This window comes from Salvelinus alpinus, chromosome 3 (genome assembly GCF_045679555.1).
Source record: "Salvelinus alpinus chromosome 3, SLU_Salpinus.1, whole genome shotgun sequence".
Lineage (NCBI taxonomy): Eukaryota > Metazoa > Chordata > Actinopteri > Salmoniformes > Salmonidae > Salvelinus > Salvelinus alpinus.
This window is the reverse complement of record NC_092088.1, coordinates 89,474,818-89,490,887: the sequence shown is the minus strand read 5'-3', so window position 1 is coordinate 89,490,887 and position 16,070 is coordinate 89,474,818. Positions and strand designations below refer to the sequence as shown.

The window sequence follows — 16,070 nt, the reverse complement described above, 5'->3', positions numbered from 1 at the left end:
ATGGTCTAATGACTCTGCCTCCTCACAGCAGAATCTACAGAGCTGAGAAGATTGTATCCCCCATATATATAACATTCTATTAGTTGCAAGAATTTTGTACAATAATTTAAATTGAAAAATTCGAAGTTTTGAATCCGGCGTTGTTTTGCGTATCAATTCATAAACCATGTGCCATGGAATGGGTACATCGAAAATCTCTTCCCAACTATTTTGCAATTTATATGGCACAGCTGTAAGTTTTTTGGTCCTTAAATGAAATTGGTATATGTTTTTATTTATCACACTTTTCTTTAACCATTTATGTTCTTTAATATAAGGCCGACATACAAGTTCCTTACTTTTATCCCCTTCCACCTGCCTCTTCCATTTTTGTGGTAATGCTGCAATTAATTGGTTGTAATTTTGGGTAGAGCAGACATTTCCATATGTCTGTGTTAGCTGCATGTGTGACATTACTCCACCAGTCCTATTTATGATATCATTCACAAAAATTATACCTTTTTTAAACATTTCTTCGATAAATACAGTTTTTTTTATCAATTACTATATTTGAATTTAACCACAAGATTTGTTGTACTATTTGTTCCGTCCTTTCAGGTGGATTAAACTGAAATTGCAACCAACTTTCTAAGGCTTGTTTAAAAAATAAAGATATTTTGGAGATTATTTCCTTTTCAAGCAACCGAAAGTGAGCAGGTGTAATCTGAATAAAGGGAAAAAGGCCCTTCTTGAACATAGGATGAGACATTCGTACCAATCTACTAGAGAACCAGTTTGGATTTAAGTATAACTTTTGTATGACTGATGCCTTTAGTGAGAGGTCTAATGCTTTAATATTTAATAATTTCTGCCCTCCGAATTCATATTCGTTATATAAATAGGCCCTTTTAATTTTATCTGGCTTGCCGTTCCAAATAAAATTGAATATTTTTTGTTCATATAATTTAAAAAGCAGGTCACTAGGTGTAGGCAAAACCATAAGCAAATAGGTAAACTGTGATATGATTAAAGAGTTAATCAGGGTGATTTTCCCACAAATAGACAGGTATTTTCCTTTCCATGGTAGCAAGATCTTATCTATTTTTGCTAACTTTCTATAAAAATTTATTGGAGTGAGATCATTTCTTTCTTTTGGGATTTGTATACCGAGTATGTCCACATCACCGTCAGACCATTTAATTGGTAAACTACATGGCAATGTAAAATGTGTATTTTTTAGTGATCCAATACGTAATATGGTACATTTATCATAATTTGGTTTTAATCCAGAGAGGATAGCAAATGTATCTAGATCCTCTAAGAGGCCGTGGAGAGATTCTAGTTGTGGTTTTAAAAGAAAACATGAATCATCAGCGTACAATGACACCTTAGTTTTTAGGCCCTGGATTTCTAATCCCTTAATATTAATGTTTGATCTAATTTTAACAGCTAACATTTCGATGGCAATAATAAATAGATATGCCGATAGTGGACAACCTTGTTTTACTCCTCTAGATAGTTTAAAACTTTCTGAGATGTAGCCATTATTTACTATTTTACACCTAGGGTTACTATACATAATTTTTACCCATTTTATAAGAGATTCCCCAAAATTGAAATATTCTAGGCATTTATATATAAACTCCAGTCGTACTTTATCAAAAGCCTTTTCAAAATCAGCTATGAAAACCAGGCCTGGTGTCCCCGATATTTCATAGTGTTCTATTGTTTCCAGTACTTGCCTTATATTATCTCCAATGTATCGTCCATGTAAAAAACCTGTCTGATTAGGATGAATAATATCTGACAATACTTTTTTTATTCTATGCGCCAAGCATTTTGCTAGGATTTTTGCATCACAACACTGAAGTGTAAGAGGTCTCCAATTTTTTAAATGGACTGGATCTTTATATATACCACTTGGGTCCTGTTTCAGTAATAATGATATCACACCTTCTTGTTGCGTGTCTGATAATCTATCATTTATATAGGAGTGGTTAAAACAAGCTAATAGTGGTCCTTTGAGTATATAAAAAAAATGTTTGTATACTTCCACTGGTATGCCATCCAGTCCTGGAGTTTTCCCATCCTTAAAGGCCCCAATTGCATCAAGTAGTTCCTCCTCTGTAATTAGGCCTTCACATGAGTCTTTCTGTACAGATGTTAATTTTACATTATTATTAGGGAAAAAATCCATACAATTAGTTTCAGTTAGTGGAGATGGAGGAGCCTGAAACGAAAATATATTCTTAAAGTACTTTACTTCCTCTTTCAAAATATCATTTGGTGAATCATGCGTGACTCCATCATTTGTAACAAGTTTTAATACGTTTTTTTTGGTAGCATTTCTATATTGAAGATTGAAAAATAATTTGGTGCATTTTTCCCCATATTCCATCCAGTTAGCTTTATTTTTGTAATATATTACACTGGATCTTTCTTGAATAAGTTCCTCCATTTCTTTTTGTTTTTCCTCTAACTTATTCCGTGCCTCTATGGTACCGTTTTTATTGTTATCTAACTGTACTGTTAGTCCTTCAATTTCCTTTGTTAATATGGACTCTTTTGATCGAAATTGCTTTTGTTTTATAGATGAGTACTGAATTGCATGGCCTCTAAAGGCACACTTAAAAGTGTCCCATACAATATGGGGATCTGCTGTACCTATGTTATGTCTAAAAAAGTCAGTTATAAATTCTTCTGTCCTAGTTCTAAACAATTTATCATCTAGTAGGCTTTGATTAAATTTCCAATATCCTCGCCCACGTGGAAATTCTGTAAGAGTAATATATATGCCAATTATGTGATGGTCCGACCGCATTCTGTCCCCTATCAAACACTTTTTAACTTTTGGTGCCAGAGAGAATGATATAAGAAAGTAGTCAAGGCGACTAGCTTGATTAAGCCTCCGCCATGTATATCTCACTAGGTCAGGGTATTTAAGTCTCCATATATCCACTAATTCCAATATATCCATGACATTCCTGATTTCCTTAAGTGCCTGAGGGTGATAGTTTGTAGTGTGATTTCCTTTCCGGTCCATAGAGGTATTTAAGACCGTATTAAAATCTCCCACTATAATAATAGAGTCTAGTGTTGCTTGTAGAGTTGATACATTCTTATATATATTGTCAAAGAAGCTTGGATCATCATTATTCGGACCGTATAGTTTAATAAGCCATATATGTTTATTGTCCAATAACATATTTAAAATAATCCATCTACCTTGAGGATCTGTTTGGACAAGTTGCACATTTGGATCAAAGTTATTATTAATTAAAACCATCACCCCTTTTGAATTTCTTTGCCCATGGGAGAAATATATTTCGCCCCCCCAGTTCTTTTTCCACAAAACTTCATCTAAAACTGTTGAATGGGTTTCCTGTAAACAGTAGATATTATAATCCTTCTCTTTTAGCCAGGTAAATACTGATCGTCTTTTCTTATTATCTACTAAGCCATTACAATTGTAACTGGCTATACTTATTTCACCACTTACCATAATGAGACACACCTTTCAATTATTTTTATCAAAATATATGTTTGTAAACGTCCTATTAAAAAGTAACATAATGATTGAGTGTCTATATAGTTGTACCATGACATTTGCATCTCCACTAAGCAAACCTCCAATTGGTCCCCACTATTCCACCCGCCAAAAGCCCCCATCTCGAGTTGGGTTGTCATCCCAATGCCCGGCAGACCACCCCCGACCCCCCGCATCGCACAGCCCCGGACCGACTGGGATCCATCCTTCGAAAAGTGCACACAGCACCATCCACCGAACCGAAGCAGATCCATTGCCAAATGCATTTCCATCGCCCTCACCTCGATTTTTATTCCATATTGCTGTGAATCATCCTCTATAGTCCCTAACATCTTTTACTTCTTCCTTCGCAACAGTTGTGGGATACACACATACACCCACACACATTCAGCCCTTACCCCCACACAACCATAAGCTCACCCTCTCAACAATTGCACCATCCCAGAGCCCAACTCAAGATGGGTCATGATTTACAAATGTACTTGCAGTTGCAGCTGCATGAGAAGGCCTGCAAGACCGCGCAAAAAATGAGCATAAATGTAGAGATTTATTTACCATTGTCACATCCTAGATGATGGAGGTCAAATGTACACCTTCTTCCTGAAACACCCACAATACGGTCATCCATTTTGACCATTTTGACCATTTTGACCATGTTCCCAAGCCTCTCCATGCAGTGCCACCAGGGCCACAATAATATACCCCCTCTCTGAATGTCCGAGTGTGACCCCCTCCCCATGGGTTACTGCAGCTAGTGTTGCAGTCTAGGTGTTTGTATGTCTATGGTTGCCTAGATTGGTTCTCAATTAGAGGCAGCTGTTTATCATTGTCTCTGATTGGGAACCATATTTAGGCAGCCATATTCTTTAGGGATTTCGTGGGTTATTGTCTATGTGTAAGTTGCCTGTGTCTGCACTTTTTTTTATATATATATATATATATAGCTTCACGTTCGTTTTGTTGTTTTGATTAGTTTGTTTAAGTGTTCTTCGTTTCGTGTTAAATAAATAGAAGAATGTATTCGTATCACGCTGCGCCTTGGTCCTTCTCTCTTCATCCAAACGACGAACGTGACATGCTGTGGCATGTCCTCAAGACAGAGATACACACCAGACATCCCAAGAACCAGACATAAACTGAAACAGTTTTGTAAAGAGGAATGATCCAAAATTCCTCCTGACCGTTGTGCATGTCTGATTCGCAACTACAGAAAACGTTTGGTTGAGGTTATTGCTGCCAAAGGAGGGTCAACTAGTTATTAAATCCAAGGGTTTACATACTTTTTCAACCTTATACTGTGAATGTTTATACGGTGTGTTCAATAAAGCCATGAAAACGGTGTGTTATTAGTTTAAGCAGACTGTGTTTGTCTATTGTTGTGACTTAGATGAAGATTAGATCAAATTCTATGACCAATTTATGCAGAAATCCAGGTAATTAAAAAGGGGTTCACATACTTTTTCTTGCCAATGTAGCTCCCTATAGTTCCAAGTAGTTCCATACAGCTCCACCCATTGACTTCTTCCACATTTTGTTGTGTTACAGCCTGAAATCAAAATGGGTTTTTAAAACATCTCACCCAGCTACACACAATACCCCGTAATGACAGTGAAACTGCAAATGTCTTAGGGGGAAAGTAATCAGGTTACGTTACTGAGTTTGGCTAATCCAAAAGTTACGTTACTGATTACAATTTTGGACAGGTAACTAGTAACTGTTACATTTAGAAAGTAACCTACCGGGCCTCCCGAGTGGCGCAGCGGTCCAAGGCACTGCATCGCAGTGATAGAGGTGTCACTACAGACCCTGGTTCGATCCAGGGCTGTATCACAACCGGCCGTGATCGGTAGGGACTACCGGCACAATTGGCCCAGCGTCGTGCGGGTTAGGGGAGGGTTTGGTTACTTGGCTCATCATGCTCTAGCGACTCCTTGTGGCGGGCCAGGCGCCTGCAGGCTGACCTCAGTCGGCAGGTGAACAGTGTTTCCTCAGACACATTGGTGCGGCTGGCTTCCGGGTTAAGCGGGCGGGTTGAGGAGACAAGATCAAAAATAAAGTAACCTACCTAACCCTGAGGCAGTTCCATGACATTCAGGACTCACCGTAGTTCATGCACACTCATGTATCTTAATGTAATTTTAACTGTCATCCTCCCGCTCTCCCCCTCTAGTGCAGTTCGCCCCGTACCGGCCACCTGACATCTCCTTGAAGCCCCTCCTCTTCGAGGTGCCCAGCATCACCATGGACTCCATCTTCACCGGCCGTGATTGGCTGTTCCAGGAGGTCGACGCCCATCTCAACAGTGGCAAAAACAGCACCATCCGCGGTGTGGTTGTCGTGGGCAACATTGGCTACGGCAAGACAGCCATCATCTCTCGTCTGGTGGCGCTGAGCTGCCATGGAACACGCATGAGACAGATGGCCTCTGACTCTCCGCAGGCCTCACCCAAACGTAGGCTCAGATACCTACTATTAGAGAGTGTTGTTAAAATGACCACACCCAACAACTCATCTTCCAATAAAGTTTCTTAAAAACATTTCTGTTCACCAAAACAGAGGCGGCGTATCCGCTTTGTTATTGTTTGAAACGCAGATATCCCCTTTAAGGTAAAACAATAATGGTTTGACAAACATGCCATTGGTAAAACCCTCTTCCTTCTATGCGTTTCCTCAGATGGAGAGCTCCCCCTTACCCAGCCCCAGCCCTCCCACAGCACAGGTACCCTGGGAGGGGGCAGCTGTCCCGGGACCCCCGAGATGAGACCACGCCAGGAGGAGACCATGAGGAGACTGGCATCTCAGGTTAAAAAATATAAAACCTCCAAAAAAGATTATACCCTCATTGTCTAGCTAGCATACCACTTAAAATGCATGTCCAACTTCATATTAAGTGGCACGCTAGTGTGGATATTGGAACAGTTTCAAGTTTCACATTTGAGACATCAGTACGCAAGGCTCTTTAGATTACAGATATCCATTTTGGCCTATAAACATTCTTACAACCTTTTCTCTGGAGTAAACTTGTTAACATTTATGAACCTGTCTAGACTGTTAAATAAGGTATGACTGATGTAAGAGGCGGTGCTTAGTGGCTTCCCTAAATCCCCACAACACTCACATCATCACACCATAGCCCCAGTCTCTCCTTCCCTAAACAGGGGTGACAGATGCCATTTGAAGCCCCACATCAAGCCCCGCCTCCAGCCCACACCCAGCCCCAGCCCCATCCCCATCCCTCTTCCCAGCCCCATTCCCAGCCCCATCCCTCCCCCCAGCCCCATCCCTCTCCCCAGCCCCTCCCTCTCCCCAGCCCCATCCCTCTCCCCAGCCCCATTCCCAACCCTTCCCCCCCCCCCCCAGCCCCATTCCCAACCCTCCCCCAGCCCCAGCCCCATTCCCAGCCCCATCCCTCACCCCAGCCCAATTCCTCTCCCCCGCCCCATTCCCATCCCCTTCCCTCTCCCCAGCCCCATCCCTCACCCCAGCCCCATTCCCAGCCCCATCCCTCTTCCCAGCCCCATTCCCAGCCCCATCCCTCGCCCCAGCCCCAGTCCCATTCCCAGACCCATTCCCTACCCCTCCCATCCCCAGACCCATTCCCTACCTCTCCCATCCCCAGACCCATTCCCTACCCCTACCCCTCCCATCCCCAGCCCCATCCCTCTCCCCAGCCCCATTCCCAACCCTCCCCCTCCCCCAGCCCCATTCCCAACCCTCCCCCAGCCCCAGCCCCATTCCCAGCCCCATCCCTCACCCCAGCCCAATTCCTCTCCCCCGCCCCATTCCCATCCCCTTCCCTCTCCCCAGCCCCATCCCTCACCCCAGCCCCATTCCCAGCCCCATCCCTCTTCCCAGCCCCATTCCCAGCCCCATCCCTCGCCCCAGCCCCAGTCCCATTCCCAGACCCATTCCCTACCCCTCCCATCCCCAGACCCATTCCCTACCTCTCCCATCCCCAGACCCATTCCCTACCCCTACCCCTCCCATCCCCAGCCCCATCCCTCTTCCCAGCCCCATTCCCAGCCCCTTCCCTCTCCCCAGCCCCATCTCTCTCCCCATCTCTCTCCCCAGCCCCCTTAAAACGTTAAGGGACTTCCTGGACCAATAAGAAATGCTCATTTTATTTTTCACATTTTGTGGAACGTTTTGTTACAGTGTGCCCTTATGAACATAACCCAATATTGTATTTTCCATCCCATTTTACTAACCTGATTATCACGTATCCCCCTCTCTATCGCCCCCAGGTGGTGGCGTACCACTACTGCCAGGCGGACAATGCCTACACGTGCCTGGTGCCGGAGTTTGTCCACAACGTGGCAGCGTTGCTGTGTCGCTCGCCGCAGCTCATCGCCTACAGAGAGCTGCTGCTCAGGGAGCCACAGCTACAGAGTATTCTCAGTCTACGCTCCTGTGTTAAGGATCCCCTGGCCTCCTTCAGAAGAGGAGTTCTAGAACCCCTGGATGTTCTCTACAAAGGTGATACAACTCCCTGCTGCTATTATCTGCTGCTATTATACACCCTTAGATAACTATCATAGATAACTCTACTAGGAGTTCTAGAACCCCTGGATGTTCTCTACAAAGGTGAGTTCTGGTCTGCATCGCAAATGGCACCCTATTAGCTATATATTGCACTCTTTTGGACCAGAACCCTATAGGTCCTGGTTAAAAGTAGTGCCCTATAGGCCCTGCTTAAAAGTAGTGCCCTATATAGGGAATCTCTGGTCTATATAAGGAATAGGTTTCCATTTGGGACACATACCTAGAACCCATGAATGCCCTCTAAAAAGGTGATACAACTATCTCTACTCCTCGTGACTCAGTCTCTGCTCACATTGATTATACTATGAATGTGATCCTCAAAACACACACAACATGACCAAAAGTATGTGCTCGTCAAACATCTCATTCCAAAATCATGGGCATTAATATGGAGTTTGCTGCTATAGGATTACCCAAACCCTTGTTGCTATAACAGCCTCTACTCTTCTGGGAAGGCTTTCCACTAGATGTTGTCGGCTTCCTATTTTGCAACAAAGCCTCCTTCACTAATGCGGTCAAACTTACCCTCGTAAACTGACTATCCTACCGATCCTTGACTTCGGCAATGTCATTTACAAAATAGTCCCCAACACTCTACTCAGAGTGGCAAACTGGTTGTAGTCTATCACAGTGCTATCCGTTTTGTCACCAAAGCCCCATATACTACCCACCACTGCGACTTGTATGCTCTCGTCGGCTGGCCCTCACTACATATCCGTGACCAAACCCACTGGCTCCAGGTCATCTATAAGTCTTTGCTAGGTAAAGCCCCGCCTTATCTCAGTTCACTGGTCACCATAGCAACACCCACCCGTAGCACGCGCTCCAGAAGGTATATTGCACTGGTCATCCCCAAAGCCAACACTTCCTTTGGCCGCCTTTCCTTCCAGTTCTCTGCTGCCAATGACTGGAACGAATTGCAAGAATCTCTGAAGCTGGAGTCTTATTTCTCCCTCTCTAACTTTAAGCATCAGCTGTCTGAGCAGCTCACCGATCACTGTACCTGTACACAGCCAATTTGTAAATAGCACACCCAACTACCTCATCCCCATATTATTACTTACCATCTTGCTCTTTTGTACCCCGGTATCTTTACTTGCACACCATCATCTGCACATCTATCACTCCAGTATTAATGCTATATTGTAATTATTTTTCACCTCTAGGGCCTATTTATTGCCTACTTCCCTACTTTCTACATTTGCACACACTGTACATAGATTTTTCTATTTTTCTTTTCTTTTGTGTTATTGACTGTACGTTTGTTTATGTGTAACTGTGTTGTTGTGTTTGTCGCACTGCTTTGCTTTATCTTGGCCAGGTCGCAGTTGTAAATGAGAACTTGTTCTCAACTGGCCTACCTGGATAGATAAAGGTGAAGATAATGTTTTTGAAAAATTTCTGCGGGGACTTGCTTCCATTCAGCCACAAGAGCATAAGTGAGGTCGGGCACTGATGTTGGGCGATTAGACCTGGCTCACAGTCGGCATTCCAATTCATCCCAAAGTTGTTTGATGGGGTTGAGGTCAGGGCTTTGTGCAGGCCAGTCAAGTTCTTCCACATGATCCCGACAAACCATTCCTGTATGTGTAACAGTTTAAATTTAGTCCGTCCCCTCGCCCTGGGCGCGAACCAGGGACCCTCTGCACACATCAACAACAGTCACCCACGAAGCATCGTTACCCATCGCTCCACAATAGTCGCGGCCCTTGCAGAGCCAGGGGAACCGCTACTTCAAGGTCTCTGAGCAAGTGACGTCACCGATTGAAAGGCTATTAGCGTGCACCACCGCTAACTAGATAGCCATTTCACATCCGTTACACTCACCCCCCTTTCGACCTCCTTCTTTACCACAGTAACCAGTGATCCGGGTCAACAGCATCAATGTAACAGTTTAACTTTAGTCCGTCCCCTCGCCCCGACCCGGGCGCGAACCAGGGACCCTCTGCACACATCAACAACAGTCACCCACAAAGCATCGTTACCCATCGCTCCACAAGCTCCACGGCCTCTGAGCGTTACACCACTCCAGTCGATGCTTGGCATTGAGCATGGTGATCTTAGGCTTGTGTGTTGCTGCTTGGCCATGGAAACCCATTTCATGAAGCTCCTGACGAACAGTGATTGGGCTAACGTTGCTTCCAGAGCCAGTTTGGAACTCGGTAGTAAGTGTTGCAACCGAGGACAGACAATTTTTACGTGCTATGCACTTCAGCACTCGGCGGTCCCGTTCTGTGAGCTTGTGTGGCCTAACACTTGTTACTCCTAGATATTTCCACTTCACAATAACAGCACATACAGTTGACCGGGGCAGCTCTAGCAGGGCATAAATTTGACGATGTGACTTGTTGAAAAAGTGGCATCCTATGACGGTGCCACATTAAAAGTCACTAATTTGAAGGGCTGTCCACATACTTTTGTATATATAGTGTATGTATTCCTGATTTTAGCAATACAGGTCTGAGTACATTAGGCAGAACATTTGCAGTCAGATTTTTTTGGTCAATATTTACTATTTTCTCTGTGTGTTTTTCCAGAGAGGAAGATCGCCTCTGAAGAAGACCTGGTCATCCTGATAGATGGGCTAAATGAAGCAGAGTTCCACAAGCCTGACTACGGAGACACCATCGTCTCCTTCCTCAGCAAAACCATCAGCTTGTTTCCCCACTGGCTCAAACTGGTGGTCACGGTCAGGACCACATTAAAGGTAGACTCATTAGATACAGTCCTCTACCATTCAAAATAAACAGCATTAACACTAGCTACGTTTTCATCCAATTGGCGAAAGGTTTTCATGCGAATATTCTAGAATCCGCATTAAGAAAATATGCACATTTTCCTACCAGTAGTGTGTTTCCACCTAATTCACTTGTTGATGATAAAAATCAGTGTGTGATGACGTAGTGACACAAAATGTACTTCTTCACTTAAGTTTTCGTGTAGTGAATAAAAATCTATAGCATTTTCAACTCTACCTGTATTTCTGTTACAAAAAACTGTTGGGTTAAATAAGAAATGTGCCTGGTCTGGTCTTGGTACATGTGCTCTAGCCAACAGCTCACAGATACGGTGTGGGTAGGCTACCTAACCTACATGAGAATATTATGGATAAAATCAAGACTATTTGTATTTCTCCAACGTCAGCCAAGCATTGATCATCATGTCACCAGAATAAGACCCTGAATATTTATTGGAAAGGAGCATTAAGCTGCACTTTCACCACTTTGTGAAGTTCATAACTTATTTCATCTGTAGCCTAATAAAATGCATGCTTTCCTGAGTCATAGTGGGAGGATCACACAACATATCATCACGTGACTCCAACGTTTATTTCGATATGATGTATATTATTTACAGTTGAAGTCGGAAGTTTACATACACCAATCCTAGAAAAATTGTCTGTCTTAGGTCAGGTAGGATCCCCACTTCATTTTAAGAATGTGAAATGTCAGAATAATAGTAGAGAATGATTTATTTCAGCTTTTATTTATTTTATCACATTCCCAGTTGGTCATAAGTTTACATACACTCAATTAGTATTTGGTAGTATTGCATTTAAATTGTTTAACTTGGGTCAAACGTTTTGGGTAGTCTTCCACAAGCTTCCAACAATAAGTTGGGTGAATTTTGGCCCATTCCTCCTGACAGAGCTGGTGTAACTGAGTCAAGTTTGTAAGACTCCTTGCTCGCATACGCTTTTTCAGTTCTGCCCACACATTTTCTATAGGATTGAGGTCAGGGCTTTGCGATGGCCATTCCAATACCGTGCCTTTGTTGTCCTTAAGTCATTTTGCCACAACTTTGGAAGTATGCGACTAAGCTTTAATTTCCTGACTGATGTCTTGAGATGTTGCTTCAATATATCCACATAATTTTACTTTCTCATGATGCCATCTATTTTGTGAAGTGCACCAGTCCCTCCTGCAGCAAAGCACCCCCACAACATGATGCTGCCACCCCCGTGCTTCACGGTTGGGATGGTGTTCTTCGGCTTGTAAGCCTCCCCTTTTTCCTCCAAACATAACGATGGTCATTATGGCCAAACAGTTCTATTTTTGTTTCATCAGACCAGAGGACATTTCTACAAAAGTACGATCTTTGTCCCCATGTGCAGTTGCAAACCATTGTCCCCATGTGCAGTTGCAAACCATAGTCTGGCTTTTTTATGGCGGTTTTGGAGCAGTGGCTTCTTCCTTGCTGAGCGGCCTTTCAGGTTATGTCGATATATGACTCGTTTTACTGTGGATATAAATACTTTTGTACCTGTTTCCTCCAGCGTCTTCACAAGGTCCTTTGCTGTTGTTCTGGGATTGATTTGCACTTTTCGCACCAAAGTACGTTCATCTCTAGGAGACAGAACGCGTCTCCTTGCTGAGCGGTATGATGGCTGCGTGGTCCCATGGTGTTTATACTTGCGTACTATTGTTTGTACAGATGAACATGGTACCTTCAGGCGTTTGGAAGGATGAACCAGACTTGTGGAGGTCAACAAAAAAAAAATCTGAGGTCTTGACAAAAATTTCTTTAGATTTTCCCATGATGTCAAGCAAAGAGGCACTGAGTTTGAAGGTAGGCCTTGATATACATCCACAGGTTACACCTACAATTGACTCAAATTATGTTAATTAGCCTATCAGAAACTTCTAAAGCCATCACATCATTTTCTGGAATTTTCCAAGCTGTTTCAAGGCACAGTCAACTTAATGTATGTAAACTTCTGACCCACTGGAATTTTGACACAGTGAATTATAGGTGAAATAATCTGTCTGTAAACAATTGTTGGAAAAATAAACTTGTGTCATGCACAAAGTAGATGTCCTAACCGACTTGCCAAAACTATAGTTCGTTAACAAGAAATTTGTGGAGTGGTTGAAAAACTAGTTTTAATGACTCCAACCTAAGTGTATGTAAACTTCAGACTTCAACTGTAAATATTTGCTCATAAAGGCGTTTCCACCGCAATTTTACCGACACAAAAAGATCACACCATGTTGAATGAACAAATTATCTGTCGGCATTTATACAATTTTACCGAAACTTCCTGTTTCCATCAGAGCTGTCGTAATTTTTTTTTATAGGGTTTGACTTTTTTTGCATTAGAAACTGGATGGAAACATGGTTACTGTTGTCCAAACAAGTATAATTTTCTTTTGATAGAGATTGTCAATAGATTGACATCAGTGGAAGATCCTAGATGGCTTCTATATCTTGTTCTACCTCTCTTTCCCTCCCACCTTTTTTTCTTCTTTAACCCACCTTCATTCTCATCTCTCCCATCTCGTTTCTCCATTTATCCCTTCTTCCCGCATTATTTGTCCATTCATCTTCATCCTCCTCTCTCCTCCTCATCCTCCATCATTCCCCTCCTCTTCCTCCTCCTCCTTCTCCCCTCTCCCCTCCCTTACTTCCCTCCTATAGGAGATCACCAAGCTGCTCCCATTCCACCATATCTCTGTGGATGGTCTGGAGGAGAATGATGCAATAGACCAGGACTTACAGGGTTACATCCTGCACCGCATCCACAGCAGTCCTGAGATACAGAACAACATCTCTCTCAACGGCAAGATGGACAACACCACCTTCGGCAAGCTCTCAGCCCACCTCAAGGCCCTCAGCCAGGGCTCCTATCTGTACCTCAAACTCACCTTTGACCTTATAGAGAAGGGGTACCTGGTCCTCAAGAGCTCCAGCTACAAGGTCAGCCTGCCATTTACACTATGTTGTATTGCCTAAGTTTTATTCTTGTCTTGTTCATTTTAGTCCTCATTTTAATTATATGTGCCATTTTATTGCACTCCCTATCTAAGAAATGTGTAGAATAATGACCGATTGATTGACTGACTGACTGATCAATTAACTGATTGATTCATTGATCCCAGGTGGTGCCTGTCAATCTGGTTGAGGTGTACCTGTTGCAGTGCAACATGCGTTTCCCTACACAGTCTTCCTTCGAACGGGCCCTCCCCCTACTCAACGTGGCTGTGGCATCCCTCCACCCCCTCACTGACGAACAGATCTACCAGGCTATCAATGCTGGCTCCCTGCAGGCAAATACACGTATTACTCAGACAGGAAACTGTTAGCATTTCCCATAGGAAAGCATGTCCCACTTTTATTTATTAATTTTATTGAAACTTTATCTAACTAGGCAAGTCAGTTAAGAACAAATTCTTATTTACAATGACGGCCTCCTGCGGGAATGGGGGCTGGGATTAAAAATACACAATAAATTAAATAACAATATAGGACAAAACACACATCACAACACTTACAGTGGGCTCCAAAATGGCTGGCACCCCTGACTGGCAATGCACAAACAATACTTAAAAAAATATAAACAATATAATTATAGAGAAACTCAAAATACCAACATGTGAGAAATACTGTACTTTATTATTGTTTCAATGGAACCAACCAAAATCATACAATTATTTAATACAAAATAAATGTCACCAAAATCAAGGTTTCATAATTATTGTCACTCCTCATTTAGTACTTAGTGCAAGAACCTCTGGCAAGGATAACAGCTTGGAGTCTTTTCATATAATGTTTGACAAGGTTAATGAACACATTTGGAGGGATTTTGGACCATTCCTCTATGCAGATCCTTTCAAGATCATATTCTTGGGTTTGCGCTTATCAACTGCCCTCTTCAACTCAGCCCACAGATTTTCGATTGGATTGAGGTCCGGCAACTGAGATAGCCATGGCAGAACATTGATTTTGTAGTCACAGAACCATTTCTGTGTGGATCTTGAGGTATGTTTTGGTCTTGTTGAAAAGTCCACCTGCCTTCTGGCAGAGGCAACCATATTGTCAGCCAAAATTGCCTGATACTTGGTGGAATTTATTATGCCATCAATCTTAACCAGTGCCCCTGGACCTCTGGAATTAAAACAGCCCCAAAACATCACTGACCCACCACCATATTTCATCGTGGGTATGAGGTGTATGCAGCTCTGTTTAAAAGCCAAAGTTGCCGATGCTGTATCTGACCAAAACGTTCAATTTTGCTCTCATCTGACCAGAGCACCTTCTTCCAGTCACAATTTAAATGACATTTGGCAAACTCCAAGCGCTTTCTTCTGGCAACCCTTCCAAAGAGACTGTGGTTGTGGAGGTGGCGTCTGATGGTGTTTTTTGAAACCTGGTGACCCCAAGTGTCACGCCCTGACCTGAGATATCTGTTTTCTTTATATTTTGGTTAGGTCAGGGTGTGACTAGGGTGGATACGCTAGTTTTTGTATTGTCTAGGGCTTTGTAGGTCTAGGTATTTGTATGTTTATGGTGGCCTAATATGGTTCCCAATCAGAGGCAGCTGTTTATCGTTGTCTCTGATTGGGGATCATATTTAGGTAGCCATTTCCCTTTGGTGTTTGTGGGTTCTTATTCTATATTTAGTTGCCTGTCTGCACTATTCATATAGCTTCATGTTTCGTTCGTTTTGTTGTTTTGTTAGTTTGTTCAGTGTTCTTTCTCTAATAAAGAAGAATGTGTCCCCAATAAACATTTTTGGGGGGGCACATGGAGCAGTCGGCGGATCCGAGGAGCGAACCAGAGCTAGTCAGGGACACGGATGAGGAGTTCGACGCAAGATTCCGGAGAGAGGTGCTAGCATTGAGAGCGCTGCAGAGCGGGCGTGCTGGGGAGCGTATGACTGGTCAGACACCGTGTTACGCAGTGATGCGCACTGTGTCTCCAGTTCGCATTCATAGCGTGGTGCACTCTATTCCAGCTCTTCGCACTTGCCGGGCTCAAGTGAGCATCCAGCCAGGACGCATTGTGCCAGCTCTACGCTCCAGATCTCCAGTGTGCCTCCACAGTCCAGTACGTTCTGTGCCTCCTCTCCGCACTCACCCTGAGGTGCGTGTCCTCAGCCCAGTTCCGGCACCACGCATCAGGCTTCCAGTACGCTTCCACAGACCAGAGCTTCCGGCGACAGTACCCAGTCCAGAGCTTCCGGCGACAGTACCCAGTCCAGAGCTTCCGGCGACAGTACCCA

At 43.4% G+C, this 16,070-nt stretch overlaps 1 protein-coding gene across 2 annotated transcripts in view; it reads left to right on the top strand.

Moving 5' to 3' along the window:
* The first annotated feature begins 5,700 nt into the window (after positions 1-5,700).
* The window catches only part of LOC139571498 (protein TANC2-like), a 58,102-nt gene continuing 47,732 nt past the window's right edge, over positions 5,701-16,070 (top strand). Inside the window, exons 1-6 of one of the 2 annotated variants that reach the window (XM_071394425.1) lie at positions 5,701-5,978; positions 6,201-6,328; positions 7,771-8,002; positions 10,606-10,775; positions 13,487-13,765; positions 13,948-14,115. In XM_071394425.1, coding sequence (XP_071250526.1) covers positions 5,768-5,978; positions 6,201-6,328; positions 7,771-8,002; positions 10,606-10,775; positions 13,487-13,765; positions 13,948-14,115 — 1,188 coding nt within the window. In that variant the 5' untranslated portion in view covers positions 5,701-5,767. Of the gene's footprint in view, positions 5,979-6,200; positions 6,329-7,770; positions 8,003-8,081; positions 8,111-10,605; positions 10,776-13,486; positions 13,766-13,947; positions 14,116-16,070 lie in introns of those variants that run through there. The other variant, XM_071394426.1, reaches the window with a different exon arrangement.